The following is a 25,441-nucleotide window of genomic DNA, read 5'->3' as shown; positions in this document are numbered from 1 at the left end:
GTTTATAAAAAATTAAGCTTTTCTTTGTATTATTCTGTCTTTGACTGTTTATATCTAATAAACTATTGAAGTTAAATATATGAACCTTCAAGACGATTTTATTAAGCAATAAATATTTGAATATGAAAAATATGTAACTATTACATTTGTTTATAAAAATTATTTAAACATGTACCGAAAAATTTTTAGCTAATATTTATTAATGTCGCTTTCTATCATAAAAACAGTGTCAACATTATTTTCCCTTAAAAAAATATTTTGACCACTTTTCATTAATTTTTAATTTTTTGTTAACTAATAAAATTTATAACTAATGGGTTAAAAACTATTTAAAATGTCGCAATAAGGCGAACTTTAAGTATAGTTGTCAAAAGGTCTCCAGGAAGCAAAATAATTTTAATACATTTTTTAAACAATTATTATCCGACTTTGAATGTTAACGTAAATTCTAAAATTTTTAGTTAATTAACGATGGTCCTATTTATTGAAAAATCAATGAAACAATTTTTTCTTGACGGGACTTTTTTTTTATTCAATTGTCTAAATAATACCATAATTTTTTGATGTAAATAATGACGATAGAGATTCGGGAGTTGGGGCATTTTTATAGGAAATATCCTCTTTTAGGATATTATTTCATATTGACGCTAAAGCTTATATTTTCGATTTATTTGCAAAATACCAAATCGCTTTTTTAATCTTTATTTGTTTATAACTTCTGCAATTGTTTTATGTGCGAATACGATTTTTATGCACATTTTTCTAGACGACATCCCACATCGAGTGAACTAGAACTAGAATTATCAGTATTTTTCACGAATTTGAAGCCTACATATATTTAACTAGCCTATATACATATAAATGCAAACAGTAGCGGTCTCTATCGCCACTATAAAGATTTATAACTTCCATTGCCAGATGCAGTCTGTTCGTGAATATTTTGTCTGTGGTTGAATTCGTAACATCCATCTCTGGGCCGAAGTTTCAACTACATCTTGTAAAGAATTTACAATGAAAGTATACCTATGTCCCAGTAAAGTAAAGTACTTACATCGCTCAGGCAGAGGGAGCGATATCACATTCTTTCTTTTTTTTAAATATGTTCTACCATAGTAACAGATGATAATTGATACTCAACATCTACAATAGTAAATTTAAACAGTGTTTCTGTCTTAATCGGATTTAAAGAATGGAATAACGAAATATGATACCTTCAAATATTTATATTTATAAGACGAATACTGAGAAGATATTGTAAGAGGTACCAACATATATGCAAATTCATTAAGATTATTAAAAGGCGGAATTCTTGTTGGATGGGGTAGTTTTTTCTATTCGATACGGTAGAAATAAGATTTTTAAAAATTTTCTCACAAACGTCTGTGAAAAAGTAAATTCGAATGGATAATTACTAATTACAGACAAAACAATGTTTGAGGTCTTTTATTGTAGGTAGTAGGTAGGTGCTGGTTTTAGTTTTTGAATAGAAAATGGTGTTTTTAAATCACAGCAATTTTTTAATAATTAAGTTTGTGTTATTCTGACCGACACTTCTTATTATTGCTATTACCAGTTGTATGTGTTATTTTCCATATTTTTCATATTTTATTTAATAGAACGTGTTATTGTAAAAACTAATCAACTTGCGGTCCGTAACAGGGTGTCCCAAAAAGGTTTTTAAAATGCTCCACCAGATACAGTGCGGCTCAAAATAAGTCGATTTAGCTAAATTTACCCCAGTTCAAGGTTGCTCTGTTTGGGCGGTATACGGCTCTGAATTTGTAACTGAAATCTTTTTTTTAATATACAGGGTGAGTCATTAATAATGGTACACAGCTTAAACATGCCTTAATCAATTGTTGCCTCTTTTCGTTCTACAGGGTGTTAAAGTTGAAAAAATATTTTCGATTTCTTGCTATATTTTAAATACGTATAAACCGATTGTTATGCAAATTTGTAGATTTACGTTTTTTGAAGTGGCAAATACGAGTATGCCAATAGTGTGGGAGTCACGTCTAGGGGGCGCTAGTTATACTGCCCTATCAATGTAAAAATATGTCTAACTTTTTGTATTTTACAACTTTGAATTTTTTAACCAGAAAATATTGAACTATGTTCAGTTGTAAATAAAAAAGGTATACTTGATAACTCAACCGTTTTCAGATACATACATTTTAAGTTTGTATGATTCGGCGGGAATTAAATTAAAAAAATTATTTTTTTCAAAGTAGTAGGCGTTGACATAATAAATTGACAGCGCATTATACCCGAGAAGTAAGAGGATATTTTAATAGAAATTTCCCGCACCGTTGGATTGGACGCGGTAGCGAAGTATCTTGACCTGCACGTAGCCCTGATTTAAGTCCGCTGGATTATTCTTTTAGCAATCTTAATTCTCTAGTTTACAAAGACATTATCAATAGTTAAGAACAACTGTGGACAAATATTCAAGATTCGGTTCATATTATCAAACAACATAGAACTTTATTTTTTAACATCAGACAAAATTTAAATAAGTGCATTGAAGTCGCTGGTGGTTGCTTCGAGAATCTTTTATGATTAATAATTTCTTTAGATATTATAAAAAAAAATCAGTTGCTGTAATTGTCTTAATTCTTAATTCAGGCTTGGTTATCTTATGACCTACTAATTTTCTAAATTAATTCCCGCCGAATCTCAAAAACTTAAAACGTCTGTATCTCGAAAACGGTTGAGTTTATCGATTTGTAACAAGTATAACTATTTTATTTACAATTAAACTTAGTTCAATAATATCTAGTTAAAATATTCAAAATTGTAAAATATAAAAAGTTATACATGCTTTTATATTGATAACTAGCACTCCCTAGATAACTACACTACAAATTTTCAACAAAATCGGTTCCTACGTACTTAAAATATAGCAAAAAATCGAAAATATTTTTTCAAATTTAATACCCTGTAGAACGAAAGGGAGCAACAATTGCTTAAGGCATGTTTGTCTCAATCGCTATATTTTGACGTTAACAATCGGCCAGTAAGCTGTGTACCATTAATAATGACTCACCCTGTAAATACATATAAATTTAAAACGCCTTATGCGATTTTGCTAAAATTTGGTAAGTTGACACCGCTCAATAAGACAATAAACCCCATATCAAAATTATTATTAGCAATCCATTGACGTAGAACATGGGTTTTTTAGTAATTACACCTTCCATAATGGAAATGGAAAAAAAAGAATTTTAAGTATAAAATTTAGATAAGGAAATTATTTACCACAAAAAAGGTACTCATGATTTATTTGAAATTTGTAATTTTAATCATTGGCAGCATTAGGAAAACATAAATGCAAATAAATAAAGATGTCATAGTAGGTGTTCAAAATAGCCACCATTTACACGCATACAAACATTTACACAACGAAGGAAATTGAAATTTACTCTTTGCATACAAGTAATTTCTTCGCCACCTCTAGCGTATTTGTTGTATATTGAAGACGTTACCATAGTTGGTCTTCATTTTCTACCGATATCATGTAAACCACGGACTTAACATGACCCCCATAAAAAATAATCCAATGGATTTAAGTCGACAGAACGTGGTGGCCAATTTACAGGAGCGTCATTACCTCTACGCATCCATTTCTTTGGGCACTGTTGATTTAAGTGGTTACGAACAAGTAATGAAAAATGTGGTGGAGCTTCATCATGCATAATCCACATATCTCTCCGAAATTGTAGATGTATATCCTCTAACAAGTCTGGCAACGTATTTTGTAGATATTCCAATTAAATTTCTTCCGTTAATCTCTGTGGCAAAATAAAAGTTCTAATTCTTCTTGCCGCACATTTATTTTAAATTCGATTTGAAAATTTTCACTGTGTGTCGATTTTCGTCTGCATAAACGTGTTAACTGTGGAAATTAGTTACATCTCTTTTTGTGAAACATGCTTCATCAGTAAACAAAGTATTGTTCTCAAAGTGGAAAGCCATTTCTCTTTGCCTATTAAAAATCTACAAAAACCTAGGCGCCTTTCAGTATCGTGGGGTAAGATGTCTTGACTGCTTATAATATAGATTTAGCAACTATTCTCTGGTACCCGATTAACAATATTTTTAGATACTCCTATACCTCCACTCAATCTTCTCGTGCTTAGTTCTGAGTCTTCTTCAACACATTCTAAGATATCTTGCTTAACATCAGCAACCCTTACATAAGGTTGCCTCCTATAATCCGCGGTTTCAGGAGCAAAGCGACTGGTTTCCCGCAGACGTCTCTCCACAACAGCAAACATTGGATAGCTTCGTATACCAAGATTTGCAAATTTTTCAGGGTGCACTCTGATACACTCTCGACCATTCCCTTCATAATATCGAAAAACTAATAACATGTCGGTTTATTCTGCATTGGTGAATTGTAACGGCAATTATAAATGATTTAATTCAAATTATTGAGTAAATGAGAAACTTTTGAATCTTCGTAATAATTTAGGTGTCTTAAATGTGACAAATTTTATTTACTTGAAACAATGACAACAAAATTATTTGTGTAAAAGTAGGTACCCGGAAATTTATGAAAAAAGCTAATACACAAAAACCAAATACGCCGAAACGAATAAGCGTATTTGTTAAAAAGTCTTATTTTAATTTAAATAATATCAGATACAATTGTAAATATTTTTTTCCTATTTCAACTCTTGTGTCAAAATTGGTACAAATGATTAAAACAAATTACAAAATTTCGAATAAACCATGACAGTCTTATCAAGAATACCTTTTTTGTAGTAAATAATTTACTTAATATAAATTTTATACTTAAAATTCTTTTCTTCCATTGGCGACGATTTATGGAAGGTGTAATTACTAAAAAACCCAAGTTCTACGCCAATGAAATGATATTACTCATAATTTTGATATGGGGTTTATCGTCCTATAGAGCGATGTCAACTTGATAGCAAAATCGCATAAGGCGTTTTAAATTAATATAAAAGAAACTATTTCAAAATTCAGGGCCGCCCAAACGGAGCAACTTTGAGCCGCACTATATCTGGTGGAGCGTTGTAAAGACCTTTTAGGGACACCCTGTATATTGTTAGCTATTAGCCAAATATTATTATCAGCAAAACAATAATAAACTTTGATAAAACATTTTATATAAAATATCTCCCATAAAATTATACAATGATGTACAATGGTGGTACCATATAACTCATTTTACTTATTTCCGGGGCATCCTGTATAATAACTAGTTTTCAAAAACATAGTTACTCGCATATTAAAGAAAAATTAAAGGAGGTAATTTTAATTTACATATTTCGCAAGTGTATTGCTAACTTTTTTTTACTGATAAGGTTATCGTTACATACCTACTTCAATTAATGTAAGCATAGGAAAAAAACAATGAAGATAATTTAATTTCTCATTTAACAATAAATTATTTACCTCTATGTCTCTATATCTTGAGTACTAAAGTAGAAAGTAGATTTCTTAACCACAAATTTTGATTCTATTAGCAAAATTAAATTTGAATATGGAATAATACTTCTTACCAACTTTGTATCATGTCACAAAATTTTCAGATAAGAAGATATATAGATATATGTATGTACGTATAATGTATAACTTTAAAGATTATGTGTTACTGAACAGTTTTAACTTTTATTTGTCATGGTGTTAACCATTGATGTGAATAGAAAAGTTTCCATCTTCAAATGTAGATAGTGATTATACATAGTATTGTGGGTAATTGCAAATTTAATTCAAATTACGAGCACGTTATCTAAATTCCTAGATGACATTTATATCTTGAATCAGTTTGAAAAACTTATTAAACATGCTCTTTTATGAAAAATGTACTGTAACAAAATACACAAATAATTAATTTTGTTCATTCATTATCATTATCATTATCATTATCATTATCATTATCATTATCATTATCATTATCATTATCATTATCATTACCATTACCATTATCATTATCATTACCATTACCATTACTATTACCATTATCATAATTGTTAACTCATGGACTATATGCTCTGGCTCCCGTAATATCTATAAATAATTAAGAACTTTTATCAGACATAGTACATATATAGACCAGATATATCATCTTGCATTATAGGAATACACAATTAAAAAATCAACAGAACATTCAATGAATAGTGATGTAAAAAAAAACTATTTTTATGAGAAAAACCTTATATTATAATATGTGAACATATTTCTCAAGAATTTTTACAAAATCATGTCTACATTTTATCCTATTTAAATGTCTTAACATCACGTAAAAGGCAATAAAAAGAAAATTATGTATCATCCGGTACATTAATTTTGTAGTAATGACATAATTCGTTAATGCAAATGAAAGTTATGGGTAAATGTATCATTTCAAATAACTGAAATTTTATCCTGGTGAGCTATTTTTGCCTATTTGTAGTAATTTTTATCGTAAAACTAGTTAAATTATTATTGAAGGTAATATTTTTGGATTAATTTCCTCCATTCATTCACCTAGAAAAGTTAAAGCATAATATATTTTTACTGATGCATTTGATTGTTATAATTTGGTAATGCGAAATTTATTGTGGAAGATTTTCATTAGATTCTGAGTAATTTAATCTTGTATGAGTTCGGTAAAATTAGTCTTGTTTTTATGACTATTACTTACTAAAATTTCCTTTCAATATATTTCCAAGAAAACGCCATTTATATTATTAATTATATCATATTGTTCGAAACATTGTCAGGAAAGTTTCAAAAGCATTGTTGCATTTTATATAATACTGCAAAACCTTTTTATCAAACAATCGCGATAAAAATCAATATTAACTCTATAAGCTTAGATGAATGGCACTTATAAAAGGTTTATAAAAGCTTTGTTCAAATGGAAATCATGAAGCGTGGTGAGGTTTTTGCTTCCCCCATTGTTCAGCATCAGTAATTTAAAGTAGGTGGCATTGAAGGTTAGAATAATAATGAATTAAAAAGTATACTTCCGTGCTTTTAACAAATTATGTTATATTTTTAACAAAATGGAAAATGTATTCTGTTCTATCTAAAGACATTGCCAAAATATAATTAATAAAAAAATTATCTAGAGGATTTTAAACCAAATTTTACACTTTGTTATTATCACTACTGGCGTCCAGTACCAAATTATTTTTTTTTTAAATCTTATAGACTCAAGCAAACGTTGTGAGTATGATTGCGATAAAATATATTTTGCCCTTTATTAAAATATTGAAGCATTAGATTTTGAAATGAATTTATAAACCTACCAATAAAAACAAATTTTATATCCACCACATATTAATAAAATAGATATGAAATAGTAGGTAACTCGTAGTAGGTATACTAATAAACCTATTCAAATAATCGTATACTAATACAGAACAATTGAAGATATATAAATTAAATAAAAAATTGCAAATATTATAGAGATCATTAAACAGAACACTTTCTGCTTGAAACTATCAAAACAAGATATCTTTGAATAATTGGGAAAGTTACAAATATCACATTTAGTTATTATATTGTAACTCCCGGAAGGGAGGGGGAAACATTATTTTCCAAATAAATTTGGCCAACCTCTCAAATTAGGAAAGGGTTTTAAAATGGTTTTTTAAATGGGACATTCCACGCCAATGGAAATGTTATTATTAATAGTATTTGAGTTAAAAAACACTTTAAAAAATGAATAAAAATGCTATATAAAGTAAACGATAAGGGTATAGTCCTTCTGGAGTCAGTTGAATATGCAAAAAAACGTCTGGTAATAAAATTTAATGAGTTTCATAGGCGTTCCTAAAAAAATTTTCTGCTAAAGGTAAAAAATTATAATAATTTGTATATAATGTGTAAAAAATTTCTATTATATGTTCATTTGGCCAACAACATATTTTAATTATTTATGTCCTCAAACAATTTTATTATATTGGCGGTAAATTTCGTTTTGTTCCGTTTCAAAAGGTCCCAAAATGCCATGTTGTGATAATATTAGTAAACAAAATATCCTTCTTATTTCTACCTTTCGCAATTGTAATATGAATGATTGATAGGAGGTGCCTATAATAAATTAAAATTGCCTGATTCACACCAAATTCCGCACTGCTGCACTGCACTGCTGGGCAATTTATGAACTATTTGTCACCTGCTGTGATTTATTGCCCAGAAGCCCAATACAACTGTGCTCGTTTTCCATTGGACGCGCTCGCATTCTTCACCTGAGCGTATACATTTCTATCATCTCCACATTTAATTCGACCAGACCTGTTTATGGGTATGGCTAATTAAATATGGGAACAAGTAGGTGAATCTTTCTCCGGTGATAGACCGGTCGTCAGCGGCATACCTCAGGGTTCAGTTTTAGGGTCCCTATTGTTTATTTATATATGCCAGTGATATTCAATATCTCGTCAAGAATAAGGTATCTTTCTACGCAGACGATACTAAACTATACGCCATTCCTGATAGTGACCATGTGTCCCTCCAACGAGACTTAGTGTCCATTGCCAACTGGTGCGATATATGGCTACTTCCGCTAAATGCAGACAGTGTGTTGTTCTCCATATCGGCCGTAGAAATCCCAATTGTGTGTATTCCTTACATGGAAAAGTGCTAACAACAGTGACTTCTCACAAAGACCTAGGTGTCATAATAAACTCCAATTTGTCATGGTCAGATTATGTAAACTTTGTGTGTAAGCGTACTAACTCTAAACTCCATTTACTGCGAAAGTCGTTCACTAATTTATCATTTGATGTGTCGTGTAAACTGTACTGCAGTTATGTGAGGCCAATTCTTGAGTACGCTGGTTCTGTGTGGTGCCCTGATCTCATTCGAGGCCAGCAATCCTTAGAAAGTGTTCAACGCTCTGCGACCAGGCTTTCTTTTGGACGAGTTCGACCTTCCTATGTGGAACGACTTTCCATGGCCCATCTCAGACTTCCAGCAGCGTCGCCTTCGAGGTGATTTAATTATGACTTAAAATTCTTAAATTTATTTTCGGCAACTTGTCTTCAACCTACTCGTTGAATTCTGATCGCCTCCGTGGTCATGACTTAAAGTTAAAAAAAGAAAATTTTAAATCTAGAGCTAGGTAATACTTCCTGTCCAACAGAATTTTTACAATTTGGAACAATTTACCATCTTCAATAATTGGTGCACCAACGCTTAATTCATTTAAAAGTAGACTACATGCTCACCTTTTGTAATAAATATTAGTATTAAGTTAATTCTTTAATATGTTATGTTTATTATACCTATTATGCTGTACATATTTTGTTAATTTTGTTCATAATAGGACGTAAGTCCTCTGTCCTAGCCTATTTTAATAATAATAAGTTCACCCTTCCACAAATAAAATCCACTTCTTATTAGTGGAAGGGCGCAATGGACGTTGACTATTAGACGCCTTCATTATAGCTATCTTTCTCTATCGCACGGATTTCTATGACTTACTTTATCGCTCTCACGTAACGGCCGATGAACCATGGGGACTTTCCGACCCTGTATATGGGTATCCCAATGGGAACGCCCGAAAATACCGACGAAGATACCCAAATAGACATCAACTTGCCCACACAGTCTTTAGTGCATCATTTCGTATGGCTGTTTTACATTGACAATTTATTGATCAATTAATTCATGAAGTCGCTTCATCAAGAAATTGGACAAGTGTAATGCACCAAATCTGCTGTCAAATAACTTCATGAATGCATTCAAGTTCTTGACGAATTAGAGCATGTTCTAATTTTCGTCAATTTCTTCGTGAAGTTCGGAAGTACCAACCCAACAGATTTCCAGCCTCAGATCAGTAATGAGGTTATGTTATTGGGATATGTAAATAATTGTGTGGCGTCGTACTAGTTTTGTGTTGTTTTTACTGATTTGTTACTTACAAACACTAATATTTATATAATATGTGTCAAAACGGTACCGCTGTTGTATCACTACAATTATGAGTGAAAAGGTAACAAAAAACTTGACAAAGTCTGTAGCAGTGTAAAACCACAAGAACTTCGTCAATTTATTCATCAATAAATTGTCAATGTAAAACAGCTAGTAGACTTCAATAAGCAGGTAACCCCGCTCCAGAAAAGGCCATTCGTTCTACAGAAGTGAATGACAACTCTTCAATTAGTGTTCGGTGTATAACAAATAATCTTTTTTTATCATCGAATTTTGTATGGCATGTATTGAACAGAGGAATGTTGCATCCTTTTCATCGCCAAAATGTACAAGCGTTACATGAAGGAGATGCTCCACAGCGATTAGAATTTTGTCGCTGGCTGGTTATTTCAACAACATGCACAGAATGATAAGATTCTTTTCGCTTGTCATGTGGTCTGATGAAGCGTGTTTTACTTGGGACGGCATAAATAATAATCATAATGAACATATCTGGGCGTTACAAAATCCGCATACAATTAGATCAACAATTAAATTTCAGTAACGTTTCAGTGGCAGCATTTTGAACAATAATTTACTGCCTGTACTTGTTTTAAATGATCGTTTAAATGCAGATCTGTATAGAACTTCAAACAATCTTTTTTATTTCATTGATGACGTAGGGCATAATATTGTTCAAAAATCGGATATCAGCACCATGGTGTACCACCACATAAAGAGAGACAAATAACTGCTTGGTTAAATGATCATATCCCGAATGAATGAAGTTAACAAGGTCAAATAGCATGGCCACCGCGTTCCCTATATCTAAATCCTTTAGACTTTTATTTATGGGGACCTTTGAAGTAGCTTGCCTACGATGTTGAAATCACTTGAGACGGAATCTACAGGGTGTATCTTAAGTGATGACTTTAATTTCAAGGGGTGATTCCTTGTCATATTTTAAGCAAAAAAGTGCATATGAACATCGGTCCGCAAGTGCTTCGTTACAGGGTGTCAAAGTTGGGAAAATAAATCGCATTTTCTTAAATATCTTTCGACTGATTCGAAATAATTTAATGAAATTTCATACACGGGGGTTTTTTGGAATGACAAATTCAAAGCTGTGGTCAATTTAGGTGTATTTTTTTGAGGGCGCCAATAATGAAGTAGCTAGGAGCAACCGTTTCCATGAAAAACGCATTTAAACTTACTTGAGCTGGAAATATCATAAAAATTGAATTAAATCAAATGCTCAAAATGAGAACCGCCACTGTCAATACAAGCATGTAATCTTCTGCTCATCGACTGTCGCACACGTTCCAAAATTCCTGGAGTGTTGCGTATGACATTACAAGAATTTACAATTCTGTTTCTTAAATCATTTTCATCTACAACTGGCGTTGCATAAACAAGCGACTTCAGATGTCCCCAAAAGAAATAGTCCAGAGGATTTAGGTCTGGAGATCGTGCTGGCCACGGCTGAGGTCCTCCCCGACCTATCCATCGCTGAGCAAAAGTGTCATTAAGATGTTGGCGAGCAGCAAGACTGAAATGAGCAGGTGCCCCGTCGTGCATAAACCACATGTCATTTCTGGTTGCTAGTAGTACATCTTCTAACAGACCAGGCAATGTTTCAGCTAGAAACTGTCTGTAAGTCTCACCATTCAGTCGAGGAGGAAGAAAATGCGGTCCGATGACATGATCACCAATAACTCCGGCCCACACATTCACCGAAAACTGCTGCTGAAATCCACGTTCTCCAATAACATGGGGATTTTCATAGTTCCAAAAATGATTATTGTGGAAGTTTATGATGGCATCCCGTGAAAAAGTTGCCTCATCTGTGAACAGAATTTTAGACGTAAAGTTGGGATTCTGCGCAGTTTTTTGGAGAAACCATCGACAATAATCTAACCGTGCAGGAAAATCTCTTGGCAACAGTGGTTGCACGCGTTGAATGTGGTACGGATAAAGTAAATTTGTGTGCAAAACCCTCCAAACACTTTGATGACTTATGTTAAACTGTTCAGATAATCTTCGCGTACTACTTGACGGATTAGCTTCCACTTCTTGTAGGATTGCTTCTTCTAGTTGTGGTGTCATTATTGTTCTCGGTCTACCAATACGTTCAGCGTGAGCATTTAAAGATCCAGTTTCGCACAGTCTAGCATGGAGCCTTATGAAAGTTCTTTCTGATGGAAGTGGTCTATTGGGAAATCGTTCCTGGTAAATTCGACGGGCTTGTGCAGCATTTCCATCTGCTAGCCCATAAATGAAATGTATTTGAGCTTGTTCAACGTTATTCATAGTTAACTGCACACTAAAAGATAGTCAACTGACAGTATCTTGTCACTTTTAATGCCAAATATCATCGGAATTTTGTTATCACAGGAATTTTTGTATTCAACAAAAAAACATTTCTTTAAAATCTTTTTTAAGCAGATAAGGTAGGAGAATCGATTATTCTAGTCCAAAATGGCATACAGGGTAGCAGAAAAAAGTTGCGATGGATTAAAGAGGCCGAAATCGTTGCCGGTGGCGCCCTCAAAAAAATACACCTAAATTGACCACAGCTTTGAATTTGTCATTCCAAAAAACCCCCGTGTATGAAATTTCATTAAATTATTTCGAATCAGTCGAAAGATATTTAAGAAAATGCGATTTATTTTCCCAACTTTGACACCCTGTATCTCGGTAACGAAGCACTTGCGGACTGATGTTCATATACACTTTTTTGCTTAAAATATGACAAGGAATCACCCCTTGAAATTAAAGTCATCATTTAAGATACACCCTGTACAGTTCACCAAAATGCATTCGAGCCGAGGGTGGACATTTTGAACAATTTTTATACTCTTAAGATTTGTTAATTTGGTTAATAAATGGTAACTAACGTTTCAACTTTAAACACGAATAATAATTATTATTATAGCAACCATAATTTTTTATTGAAATATGAAATTATATTTTTAAAATGCTTGTAACTTCTAAACAAAAACGAATCGGACCTATGTTCATATAAGAAAAAATGTTTGAAATTAACCCAGCAACCATCTATCAAAATTTGTTATAGAGCTTTTATAACACTGTGTAAGTTCTTATATGAAACAACATTATCTTTTTTAAGTTATTAGATAATAATTATTATTACCTATAATTTTTCAGATCAAGTTGGAATAGTGCAAGGCGAATTTGGCTTTATCACGGCTGACGGTGTCTACCACGTTACTGTTTACGCAACCGACGAAAATGGGAATTTTAAAATTTTGAGTATGAGGAATATTAGGATTAGTGATCGTAAGTATCTTTTTGCATTTTATTGCTTTTAATTTATAGCTTTAGAATAAAATCTTACACGGGATATTCCCCAGTTCGTCTTATAATTTCGGAGAGTTGTTCCTTAGCTCGTTTTAAGTCAAAATTCATTCACAAATATATTACATCTACTTAAATACTTGTATCTTCAGTTAATACAAGTTGTCGAAGCGTGAACCAATAAATTAACGATACCTACTACTGTCACTGAAAACCGTAGCATTTCAACGCCACTGATTATTTTAGAATCAGTATTCACACGTGAATTTGAATCCGGCATTTAGGAAGGTCATTATCTAGTTGGATAAAATAAATAACAGTAACTGTAAATCGTATACCGGGTGACCACGAGATTACTACCCAGGCTCTACCTTAGGCACGAAAAAAGATATCGATTTCAAATTTTGGGCATGCGTATCATTGAATTTGATGCAAAATTTAATCATAAAAACAACTGACCGTCACTTCCTGTTTGACCGGAAATGCCCTAAACTTTGTTATTTCATATGGAACACCCTGTATATTATTTTTGTTTTCAATTCTGCTGAAGAAACTAACACTAAAATATGTATTATGTCCTATACCTATCTTTGACAGTTTCCGAGAAAATCGCGCTTTAAAATGTCAAATATGTCATTTATAAAATCCTTTTGAAAGAAAACAAACGAAGAAAGGGACAAAGTCATATGATATCTTTAACTTATTTTAGAAGTACTAAAGTCTGATATCATAAAAGTGTCGCACTTCCGGCACATCCGGAAAATACCGGAAGTCATCTTTAATAGCAAGTAACTGCAATAATTTTAATGGGATGCCCTACAACTAATTGAGAATTCATATTCTACAAGCAATTTCGAATCATTTTTATGTACACTTCCCTATACCCAAAGTTCGGAGTTTTTGAGATATTAAATGTTTAATGTCAAAATGTCATCTGAACGATGCATAAATGGAAAACGATATAATCAGTCAATGCATAGATCAGAAGTGCCTAGGAATCTTAAGTAATTATGAAGATATGGCGTCTAAAAACAAAAGCCTGTCATAGCAACCATATTAAAATTAAGATTCCTAGGCACCTCTGATCTATGCATTAACTGATTATATCGTTTTCCATTTATGCATCGTTCAGATGACATTTTTACATTAAACATTTAATATCTCAAAAACTCCGAACTTTAGGTATAGGGAAGTGTACATAAAAATGATTCGAAATTGTTTGTAGAATACGAATTCTCAATTAGTTGTAGGGCATTCCATTAAAATTATTGCAGTTACTTGGTATTAAAGATGTCTTCCGGTATTTTCCGGATGTGCCGGAAGTGCGACATTTTTATGATATCAGACTTTAGTACTTCTAAAATAACTTAAAGATATCATATGACTTTGTCCCATACTTCGTTTGTTTTCTTTCAAAAGGATTATATAAATGACACATATGACATTTTAAACCGCGATTTTCTCGGAAATTGTCAAAGATAGGTATAGGACATAATATAAATTTTAGTGTTAGCTTCTTTAACAGAATTGAAAATAAAAATAATATACAGGGTGTTCCATATGAATTAACAAAGTTTATGGCATTTCCGGTCAAACAGGAAGTGACCTTCAGTTGTTTTTATGATTAAATTTTGCATCAAATTTAATGATACGCATGCCCAAAATTTGAAATCGATATCTTTTTTCGTGCCCAAGCTAGAGCCTGGGTAGTAATCTCGTGGTCACCCGGTAGATACTACTTTATTGGGTGGCAGTAATATGATTTGTGAATTCGCTTTCATTCTATTACTCAAAAATGGGGATACGCTCCAGACGTGCTTCTTAGTAGGCTGTTGTCTTGATACGAACCTTCCCTTTGGAACACCACACTGGAAAGTTCCACATCCTTGTTTCTCAAACGAACTTTCATCTTCAGGTCTTCTTTATGTAGAAGAATTCCTTTTGAGTTCCTCCTCTTTTTAATTTTTTTTTGCATTCCTTTTGCTCCTTTTTTTAATATTCTCATACTGTTACCCATTTTACACTGTCACACAATCAAGAGATAAATTCTGTACATTTAAATAACATGAAAAAGTGCGTTTTATAAATTTCAGCAATTAAATAAAGTTAAAGAAATTTAATAACAATGTACTTTCAGCACTTGATGGGTCCCCTGCGATTGGACCAATTTCTCCAGATGCAGGGAAGTATTTAAACAAACAGAAACAATTAGAACCTCCTAAAACCATAGTGACAACACAGGCACCATTACACCCTATTTATCCAACTCGACAAAGTTCCCAAACAGTTCAAGTCGTAACACAAAAATCTGGATCATATGTTTTCACTACACAATCTACTATAAAACCGGCTTGTGGTGGTTGCGGTTATATCACAACTCAAAAACCTTTGACAGAGCAATCGTTTCAATTTCAAAATCCAGCTTTTAAGGAAGCGGCACCTCTTACTGCAAGTAACGGTCAGGATTATGGTTTCAACCCAACAACTGTAGCAAGCAGTGTTAATCAAGAAATATCTAAATTTACAAGTAATACTGTTAGAAACGAGAAGCAAGCTGGAGGAGTTCAAGACCAGCAACGTGGAGTAACGAATTTGCCATCACCTAGCCTTCAACAATATGAAAATGATCGAAATTTGCCAAATTCTGGGCAATATTTCAAAGACAAACCAGAAAGCACACGTCTTCCTGGCGTTGAATTACTTCCTCCAGGAGCAAGAGATCGGAATCAAGTTGGATTTTCCGGTCAACCACAGTTTAATCCTACCAATGAGCGACACTCTCAGAATATACCGACTGATATCAATCAATTAGATACTGGTTATTATTTAACAGGTATTTTTCATATTGATTTAAATGTACGTTGACAAAGGTATTTCAGAGACAAATTTTATTATGTGTTTTCCCAATTTGATAAATTAACTTTTCTCATAAATTCCTGCAAATAGTAAAGAAATAATAATAATAATAATATTTTGACATATCTCTTGGACTAAATAATAATGGCTCATAAATTAATTTTGAAAATAAGGCTATATTTAACGGAAGTTACAATTTTATGCATTTTTTAGTTTAAACACTACATTACATTTATTCCTGTAATTGGGTATTCCTGTAATTGGGTTTAATACTGTTGGGATAATTAAACTGGTTTCTTAACTCTTAAGTTGCTATGGGGTGGGTCTCTCTCCTGCTGGAATATAAAATGTCCATAATGTATCTAGAAAATCTTCTGTCATTTTCGAGAAAGTTTAAATATGTGTCCCCATTCAAGTTTTGATCAAAAAAATAGGGTCCAATAATTTTGTTATCCATTAGTCCGCATCAAAATTTAACGGCCTGGCGCCTTTGAAATCTAAATTCTCTGTAACAGAATGGGTTTTCTGTAGCCCAATACCTGTTTTTTTTTTATTTGTCATGCTATTCATAGCAAAAGTAGACTCGTACGTCTACTGGATGTTTCTTAAACAATTAGGATCATCATTAAATTGGGTTTTCTTGCACAGAAAGTAATATATTAAGTTGCGCATCTTCGTTATCTTACACCAACTTTTTCTGTCTATTCAGTCTTGTTTGTTGAAAGTTTTCGAATATCCTTTTAATTTTTTTTTTGCAAGGAAACGAAGTCTTAAATTTACAATTTAAATTATTCTGAATATTAAATCAATTAATAGGATTTCTTTTCATGTCTCTTAAAATTTCTAATTCTTCTAATAAATTTATTTTGATCATTTTGATTAAGGTAATGTTATGATGATTTTACTATTTTCTTACTGGTGAAAAAGAATTAATATTAAATTTCTAATCCGGCTGTATGGAATAACCACTTAAAAAGTTCTGGATCAAAATTTGTGGATATACAGGGCAACTCTTTAATTTCCACCAATAATTAATTTAGCTGCAGTTTTGGAATCATTTGTGAGAATTATTTGATTTACCCTATGCACTATATAGGTACCACTGAAGACCAATAGAGAATGAAAAACACAATTCGAAAACTACAGGACCAAATTGGAAAAAATTCAGATTTGTTGTAGGTTCACCGAAAAATTCACATTGTACAGGGTGTCGCGCTTAAATGTGGTACAAGCTTGTAACTTCCTTATTTTTTGGCTGATTTCAAAAATTAATATTTTTGGAATGTAGGGTAAAAAAACTCTATCTAACTGTGATAATGCCGATTTTCCTAATGCAATTCAAGGCCAACTAGGACGCGATTTCTTGCCATCAAAACAGTTGATTGGTATTAGCAATTTTTTTTCCAAAAAACAGATTACGTATTCTCACTCAGCATCCCTTAAAACGTCTTATTACCAAGTTTCATCAAATTCGATACATCTTCAGGCGAGCACTCCATGATGTCGCGAAATGTGATTCAAGCCTCTAACTTCTTTATTTTTTTGGCCGATTTCAAGAATTTTTTTAAGGAATGTAGGGTAAAAAAACTCTACCTAACAATGATACTGCTGGTTTTTTATTAATGCAATACACGGCCAACTAGTGCTCGTCTGAAGATGTATCGAATATGATGAAACTATGAAATTAATACCAATTAGCTGTTTTGACGAAAAAAAAAAATGCGTCCTAGTTGGCCGAGTATTGCATTAATAAAACAGCAGTATCACAGTTTAGGCTATTTACTATGTCAAAAAAAAGGGTACAAAGGAACTACAACGTAACAGAAGTTTTATTGTTTGATATGTTCAATTGACCTTAAAAAATGATAAAACCGCGGAGTGCTACCTTTTAAAGGGGTGCGTTTTTGAGAACGAAGTAAAAAGGTGGTATTTTCAGTTTTTTGAGTTTTACTCGAAAACTATGCATTTTTTCACTATACCTACTTGTCAGCAGAAAAGATGTAGCAAATTGAATTTCCCATGGAAATGAGACCTTCTGAAGTTAAAAAAATTATTTTTAACAAAAATATGCCCAAAAAAAACGAAAAAATGAGTTTTTTTTTCTTTTTTGGTTTTTGGCCCACAACTTTGTTCTGAGAGGAGTTAGGTATAGACAATGCTTCACAGAAAAAAAAGTTATTTTTTTTTCCTTTAAAATAAGCGTTTATAAAAGTACCTACGACTAATAGAAACCGAGATACATTGGATCAAAGTTGGCTACTTTTTGGATTTTTGACCCTTTTTGACGATTTTCGTCTTATAACTTTTTTTTGAGTTAATTTAGGTATATGTAATGCTATATTTAAATGAAAGCTGGTCTTAAGACCTTTAAGAAGGTGCCTGTTAGAAGTTTGTACAATTAAAATCAACCGAGATATGTCAATTTAACCAACGATACTTTTTCTTATTTTTATAAAATTTTTATTACTTTCGATATTGTTTTGTCTAATAAATTTATTTTTGTGAATCTGAAGTGTGGATATAGAATCTGAGCAAGCTGAAGAAGACGCAGATGTTCTTGTGGTAAATGCAGCAAAACATATGGCCTCCGAAATAATGTTGTAATTATTATTTTATCAATATTACCACAAGAATACAATAATATACAGGATGGTCCCGAGGTAATGGGCCAAAGTTCATGGGTAGATTCCCGAAGCAAAATTATTGCGATTTAGCCGAACTTACCTTAGTCCAAAAGTTGATAGTTAAAGAGATAAAGGGTCTTAAATGTAAAATTTTATTTTAATTTATTTCGATTTATTTCTTAATAAATGCAAATATCTACACAAATCTTGGAGTTTGGGGTTCTTTGGGTAGAGGAATTGAAATTTGTTCACATTTTGGTTCATAGAGGGTGCCAGCTGCCGTAGATTGAATGAGTTGAAAACGACATAACTTTTTTGCACTTTACGGTATCTCATATTTGGTATCAAATTCTTATTTTCCAACTTTTTTTACACAAAAAAGTATACTTTATGAAAGTAGCTGTCTTGCACCGTTTCCGAGATATTTGGCTTTGGCTAATAATTGAAATAATATTTTACATTTAACACCCTGTATCTCTTTAACTATCAACTTTTGGACTAAGGTAAGTTCCACTAAATCGCAATATTTTTGCTTGGGGAATCTACCCATGAATTTTGGCCCATTACCTCGGGACCTTGTATATTTTTGAAACCGAGTATTGGAAATGTAACTGCTAAATTGTACAACTATAATAGCTTTCTTTTCAAACATCTTTACAAATACTTAGGCTTTATTCACGCGTTTAGTGGATGCGACACAACGTGATCATTTTTTGGTTTTGGAAAAAAAAAATTTTCAATTTTGTAAATAAGAATGTTTCAAAATTAACAAATTATCTCGATGTATTTTTACTTGAAAATGCTAGTGTTGAGGATATCACTGCTGCATCTGAATGCATTGTAACTATAATGTATAATTCAAAAATTGACAGCCTAAAAACTTGTCGATATAAATTATTTCAAAAATATTCAACAAGTGCAAAATTTACCTTATCTCGATTGCCTCCAACAACTGATGGTCTCGAACATCATGGGTTAAGAGTATATTTTCAGATACAACAGTGAAATGGTTGTACTTTAAATCCCCTTGATTGGGGTTAGAAAAATTCCATAAATGTGCTAGTTCCCATTTTTAATAATAAATATCCTGCACCTGAAAATTTACTTGAAAAAATAGCCTGTAAATGGATTTAATGATGCCAAGGAAACTGTGGCTGCCGAAAGTTGGGAATAAAATGTTCAATGTTCTGCAAAGAATGTATGGGAATAAATTGTGAGAACGACGACGAAATTGATATTAATATTGAAAATATACTAAATGAAACTGAAAATGTATAAGATATATGTATATGATTATCTGTTGAACTCTTTCAGGCACAGAAATTATATTAATTTTTTTACCCAAGCGTCACAAAAAATTAAACTATAGCTTTTGTGAATTATAATGATTTTATTGTAAAGAATACTTAAAACTAAATACATTACAGGTGATTTTGTGACCGTGTGTTAGCTCACAGACTCCTGAGGGGGTGGTACAGGGTCTGTACCACTATGGCTGAAGGGAAATGATTGTTAAATAATTTTTAAATGTAAGTACTTAAAAAATTCTTACTCTAATATGATAATCTTGATAAAGATTTGTTTGGAACACTATATTGTTAATTATATCAGCATCAAATAGTAGCCTGAATAACTTATATGGAGATGGAATCTGAATTTCCTGAACAACTCGCGTTACTCCTGAATATTGATCAAAACCAGGTGGTTCCATTATATTTTTGGTCTGGCCCCAAATAGGATCCGCATCATACTGCAACTGTTTCTGTATATCCCTAATTTTATTCAGAGGTACATTCCATTCAGAATCATCAGATTCTGAATCTTCTACAGAAGCATAAACAATATCATCTTCTTGTTGCATATTATCTTCTACTTCCGCAGTACAATTAAATTCTTCCTCATCCTATTGATTATCTAGTTCGCCATTAACTATTGAATCTTCATCTGAAGGAAGGTTTTCTTTCAAAAATTTGGCTCTAGTCCAGCCTTTCAAATTTATATTGTCCATTACAATATATAAAAACACAATAAAACGAAAGTAATAATTTTGGTCAATATTCATGGTGGTACATAATTTGTACCGCCCCAATTTTATCAAAAATTATGTTAGCGAATATTACTTTGTACTTACCAGTGTTCTGATCTGCACTAATACACTTCAATTTCAAGCTTAATATAAAAATTTTAAACTAAAACACCTTATATTACTTTAAAATCAGGGGAATATTGAAACACATGAAGAGATTATAAAATCTAATCTTAAAACTGCTTCTCTACAAAGCCAACGGTCACAAAATCAAATATATTCAGAACAATATTTAGTAGGCAACCAATATAACACATTTAAAAAGGGGGTACAATTCTAAGTCGGCTGTGACGGTTGGGGAATGTTTTTGAATAACTGGTACAAAATGTGTACCACCAAGACCTGGAGGAATAAAAAACGGCGGTACATTTTATGCACCACTGAGACTGAAAGAGTTAAATAATTAAATAAATAAATAATAATATCCAATCACCTAGAAACTTATTTTAACTTTCATATTTACAAACATAAATTTACTAGACAAAATAATACCGAAAGTAATAAAAATTTTATAAAAAGAGGTTAAATTGACATATCTCGGTTGATTTTAATTGTACAAACTTCTACCAGGCACCATTTTAAAGGTCTTGAAACCAGCTTTCATTTGAATATGGCATTACCTAAATTAACTCAGACAAAAGTTATAAGACGAAAATCATCAAAAAAGGGCAAAAATTGGTCAAAAATCCAAAAAGTAACCAACTTTGATCCAATGTATCTCGGTTTCTATTAGTCGTAGGTACTTTTATGAACGCTTATTTTAAAGGAAAAAACATTACCTTTTTTTCTGTGAAGCAATGCCTATACCTAACTGCTCTCAGAAAAAAGTTGTTGGCCAAAAACCAAAAAAGAAGAAAAAACGCATTTTTTCGGTTTTTTACTCGTTTTTTGGGCATATTTTTGTTAAAAATAAATTTTTTTTTTAACTTCAGAAGGTCTCATTTCCATGGGAAATTCAATTTGCTACATCTTTTCTGCTGACAAGTAGGTATAGTGAAAAAATGCATAGTTTTCGAGTAAAACTCAAAAAACTGAAAATACCACCTTTTTGCTTCGTTCTCAAAAACGCTCCCCTTTAAAAGGTGGCACTCCGCGGTTTTATAATTTTTTAGGGTCAATTGAACATATCAAACAATAAAATTTCTGTTACGTTGTACCTAAAGTACATAGTCAATAGCCTAGTTAGATAGAATTTTTTTGCCCTACATTCTAAAAAAAATGTTTGAAATCGGCCAAAATATAAGGAAGTTACAGGCTTGTACCACATTTAAGCGCGACACCCTGTATATGTTTCCTATTTGCTATTTTAATCGGCATATTGAAAGTGCATAAAGTAGTAACAAAAATCACGTGCTTCTCAACTTTTGAATTAACCATGAAATCTGATAACACACTTTTTTAATTCTGCAATTACAATGTTATTTCTCATTCTTTACGAAATCGAAGAAATCTTATTACAATTATTGTTAAAAATTATTAAGCAAAGCTAACAATTATGTTTCGCTCTTTAAAAAATCCTTTAACTTGTGTTAACGTGATAATGAATTTAAATTAATTGTGAAATCTCAGATATTTGGGAAGGATTATTGTGTAGTTGGATAAAGTAAATAGCTCTAAATCATATCGTTAAACCTACTTTATTAAGTGGCAATAATATGAGTTGTGGTAGTTCGATTTTTCGTTCTGCTGCTCAGAAATGGGGATACTCTCCAGAACCACGTGCTTCTTAGGAGACAATTGTCTTGAATCAGGCCTTCCCTTTAATACACCACACTGGAAACATTCACACCCTTGTTTCTCAAAATAAACTTATGGACGAGTTTGATATGTTAAATCTCGTCTGACACTTTTCTGCCTAGAAACCTGAAATGCACGTCGAAAGTACGTGCTTTCTAATGACTAAAATGCCGACCTCCAAGCTTCCCTTCTTCTGTAAACCCGCACTGGTTACCCCCAGCGTTTGACTTCCTTTCTTTTTTTTTTGCAACAATATTCCATTTTTTCGCCGGCCTACTTCCACAGTGCGGTGCACTAACTAACTTTAATACAAATTCCCTGACATAAAGGTAGGATGCATCTTACAGTATCTTATTATTTATTAATCTAGAAATAATACAATTTAAATGTGTCACTCACACAAGTTATTCAACCATTTTAAAGGAAATTATGTGAATAAATATGTTCTTATTAGGGTCCGTAAGATTATAAAAGCACTGTAGCAGGTTGTGGTACTATTAATACTGAACTGTGAAAATAAAGTCCCTAACTGTTTTTCTTGTTAAAATGAATATCATTGTTAATTTAAAAGTTGAGAAATATGATAAAAATAATCGAATGCACAGATCTCGCTTAGGTTAGGCCACTGTACAGTTCGCTATGTAAATAGTTCAAATTAGTATAATTGGGTTTATTTATTTATGAAAAAATGATTTAAAATAAAATTCAGAGATCTGTAAAGTATTTAAGAATTACTGTAAAAGACTGCAATATGAAATGGTATAAACACTTGAATTATTTAATAAAATCCGAATTCGGGGTCCGTTTGACCCGATTAGCTGTAGTTGAAGGTCAGTAAAAGGTCAATTGCCAACAAAGTAAACCCATATATCTGTATATTTTTGGAGTTGCTGACTCCGAATCCGGTGTTCGTTTGACAAAATCAGATCTGGTGTATGGTCAGTTCAAGGTCAAAATCAATTGCCGATAATGTAAACTAATATGTCTATACATTTTGGGGTCGCCGAAGCCGAATCCGTGGACCGTTTGACCTGATCATGTGTGCTAAATACCTTCACGTGTAAATTCAAAACGCTCAAGCATTTTTACGTATTAAAATTTGAGTACTTCTTTGAGTACACTTCTCAGATTTTTTCACATATGCCATAAAAGTGAGCAGTAGTCTCTATATCATATCTTGAAAAACTTTTCTCAAGAATCTCAACGAACAAGGACTCACTGTGTAAATTAATGTGCATGAAGTATTGAAGCATTAACGGACATATTGTTTAAAGCTTACTTAATTAGGCTTACTGATACTAGAATTTTGTCATGTGAAAATAATAAACCCGAAAATCACGGGCTCAGAGTTAAAGCTTTATTTCTTTAATATTATTTGTTACTCAAATTTTAATACGCATAAATTAATACTTGAGTGTTTTGAGTTTAGAACTTAGCAAATCTAATCAGCTCAAACAGACCCTGGATTCGGATTAAGCTACCCCAAAAACGTATAGATACATTGGTTTACTTTGTTAGCAATTGATTCTCTACATTTGACCTTGAATTGACCTTAACGCAGACTTGATCGGATCAAACGGACACCGGATTTGGATTCATCGACCGCAAAAATGTATATATATGTTAGTTTACTTTGTGGCAATCGATTCTCTAAATTTAACCTTGAACTGACCTTAACGCAGACTTGATCGGATCAAACGGGTATGTATGATTACTTTGTTGGCAATTGATTCTCTACATTTGACCTTCAAGTGACCTTCAACCAGAGCTAGTCGAGTCAAACGGACACCGGATTCGGATTCAGCGACCCCAAAAACATAGACACCAGGGTCTTGTTTTACGGATATTCCACTTTTTTTGTGGGGCTGTGTTATTTTTGATAAAAACCGCAAATGCTGATGATGAAAATGCTGATGAAAAGCTGATGTTTCAGGAATGGGCAGTATTTGAGATAACACAATAGTTCGATAAAAATTTTGCAAATATTTTCTAAAAAATCACATCTTCAGTTGTCTAAGATACATATTCATTAATGAAACCGTAATTATTTTTTAAATAATGTAAGTTGTCAGCACCGAATTAAAAATAGTAGTTTGTAATACAAAAATAATACTTTTAAAATTAATGGAAAGTAGTACAGAATACTAATTTATTTTGGAACTGTTTGACATACTTTCAAATTATAAAACGACAATATTTTAGAAGCCTTTCGATAACTTCTCTGATTTATTTAGATGGAAATATTGCATCAAACACTGGCTCTGGACTTGGACCTAACCCCTTATTGCAGCCTTCTCGTCAAACTTCTAAATTACCTCCAATATCCATATCGGACAACACCATTCACGTAGGCGGAAACAAACCAGTAGATATCCCAATTAAAGACAAATATCCTGGTATGATTGATGGCTTACCAAATGGAATCGAAGAAAAAGATATCAAGGACATTTTATACAAATTCCACTACACTGTTGGATTCCATGGTCATTATGAGAAAGGTTTAAAGAACGGAGCAAAGATAGGAGGATACTTTGTTAATGGCCGAGATGGAATTAGCAGAGTAGTTACGTATGTTGCGGATGAAAATGGATACAGACCAAAATTCAAATTTATAAATCTCGGACTAGATTCTTCTGATACGCCTAAAGAAGAAAGTGAAAAACAATTTGGACTGAAAAGTTTTGAATTTGTATGGTATCCCGTTGAATAGTACAGAACAAATATTCTAATAGTGTCATATTATAACTTGAGATTAGTTATTAGTGAAAATTTAAATAAAATAGGTTGAATTATAAACCTAGATACTTGTATTATCCAAGGGAGGATTTTTTCCTGTCAAATGTTATTTGTATAAGAAGAAATGTTCGATTAGTAGTGATCATTTTATTATAATAAAACATTATTATATAAGACTACGGCATTGGTGTCTGAAAAGTAACTTTTG

General features: G+C 32.2%; 1 protein-coding gene across 1 annotated transcript in view; it reads left to right on the top strand.

Annotated features, from left to right (window-relative positions):
- LOC108911005 overlaps positions 1–25,209 on the top strand; it is a 30,461-nt gene extending 5,252 nt beyond the window's left edge. The window contains exons 3-5 of the mRNA XM_018715819.1: positions 13,045–13,176; positions 15,332–16,027; positions 24,732–25,209. Coding sequence (XP_018571335.1) covers positions 13,045–13,176; positions 15,332–16,027; positions 24,732–25,207 — 1,304 coding nt within the window. The 3' untranslated portion in view covers positions 25,208–25,209. The remainder of the gene's footprint in view (positions 1–13,044; positions 13,177–15,331; positions 16,028–24,731) is intronic.
- The last annotated feature ends 232 nt before the right edge of the window (positions 25,210–25,441 follow it).

This window comes from Anoplophora glabripennis, unplaced genomic scaffold (genome assembly GCF_000390285.2).
Source record: "Anoplophora glabripennis isolate ALB-LARVAE unplaced genomic scaffold, Agla_2.0 scaffold813, whole genome shotgun sequence".
NCBI lineage: Eukaryota > Metazoa > Arthropoda > Insecta > Coleoptera > Cerambycidae > Anoplophora > Anoplophora glabripennis.
This window is presented reverse-complemented; position numbering and strand designations above follow the sequence as displayed.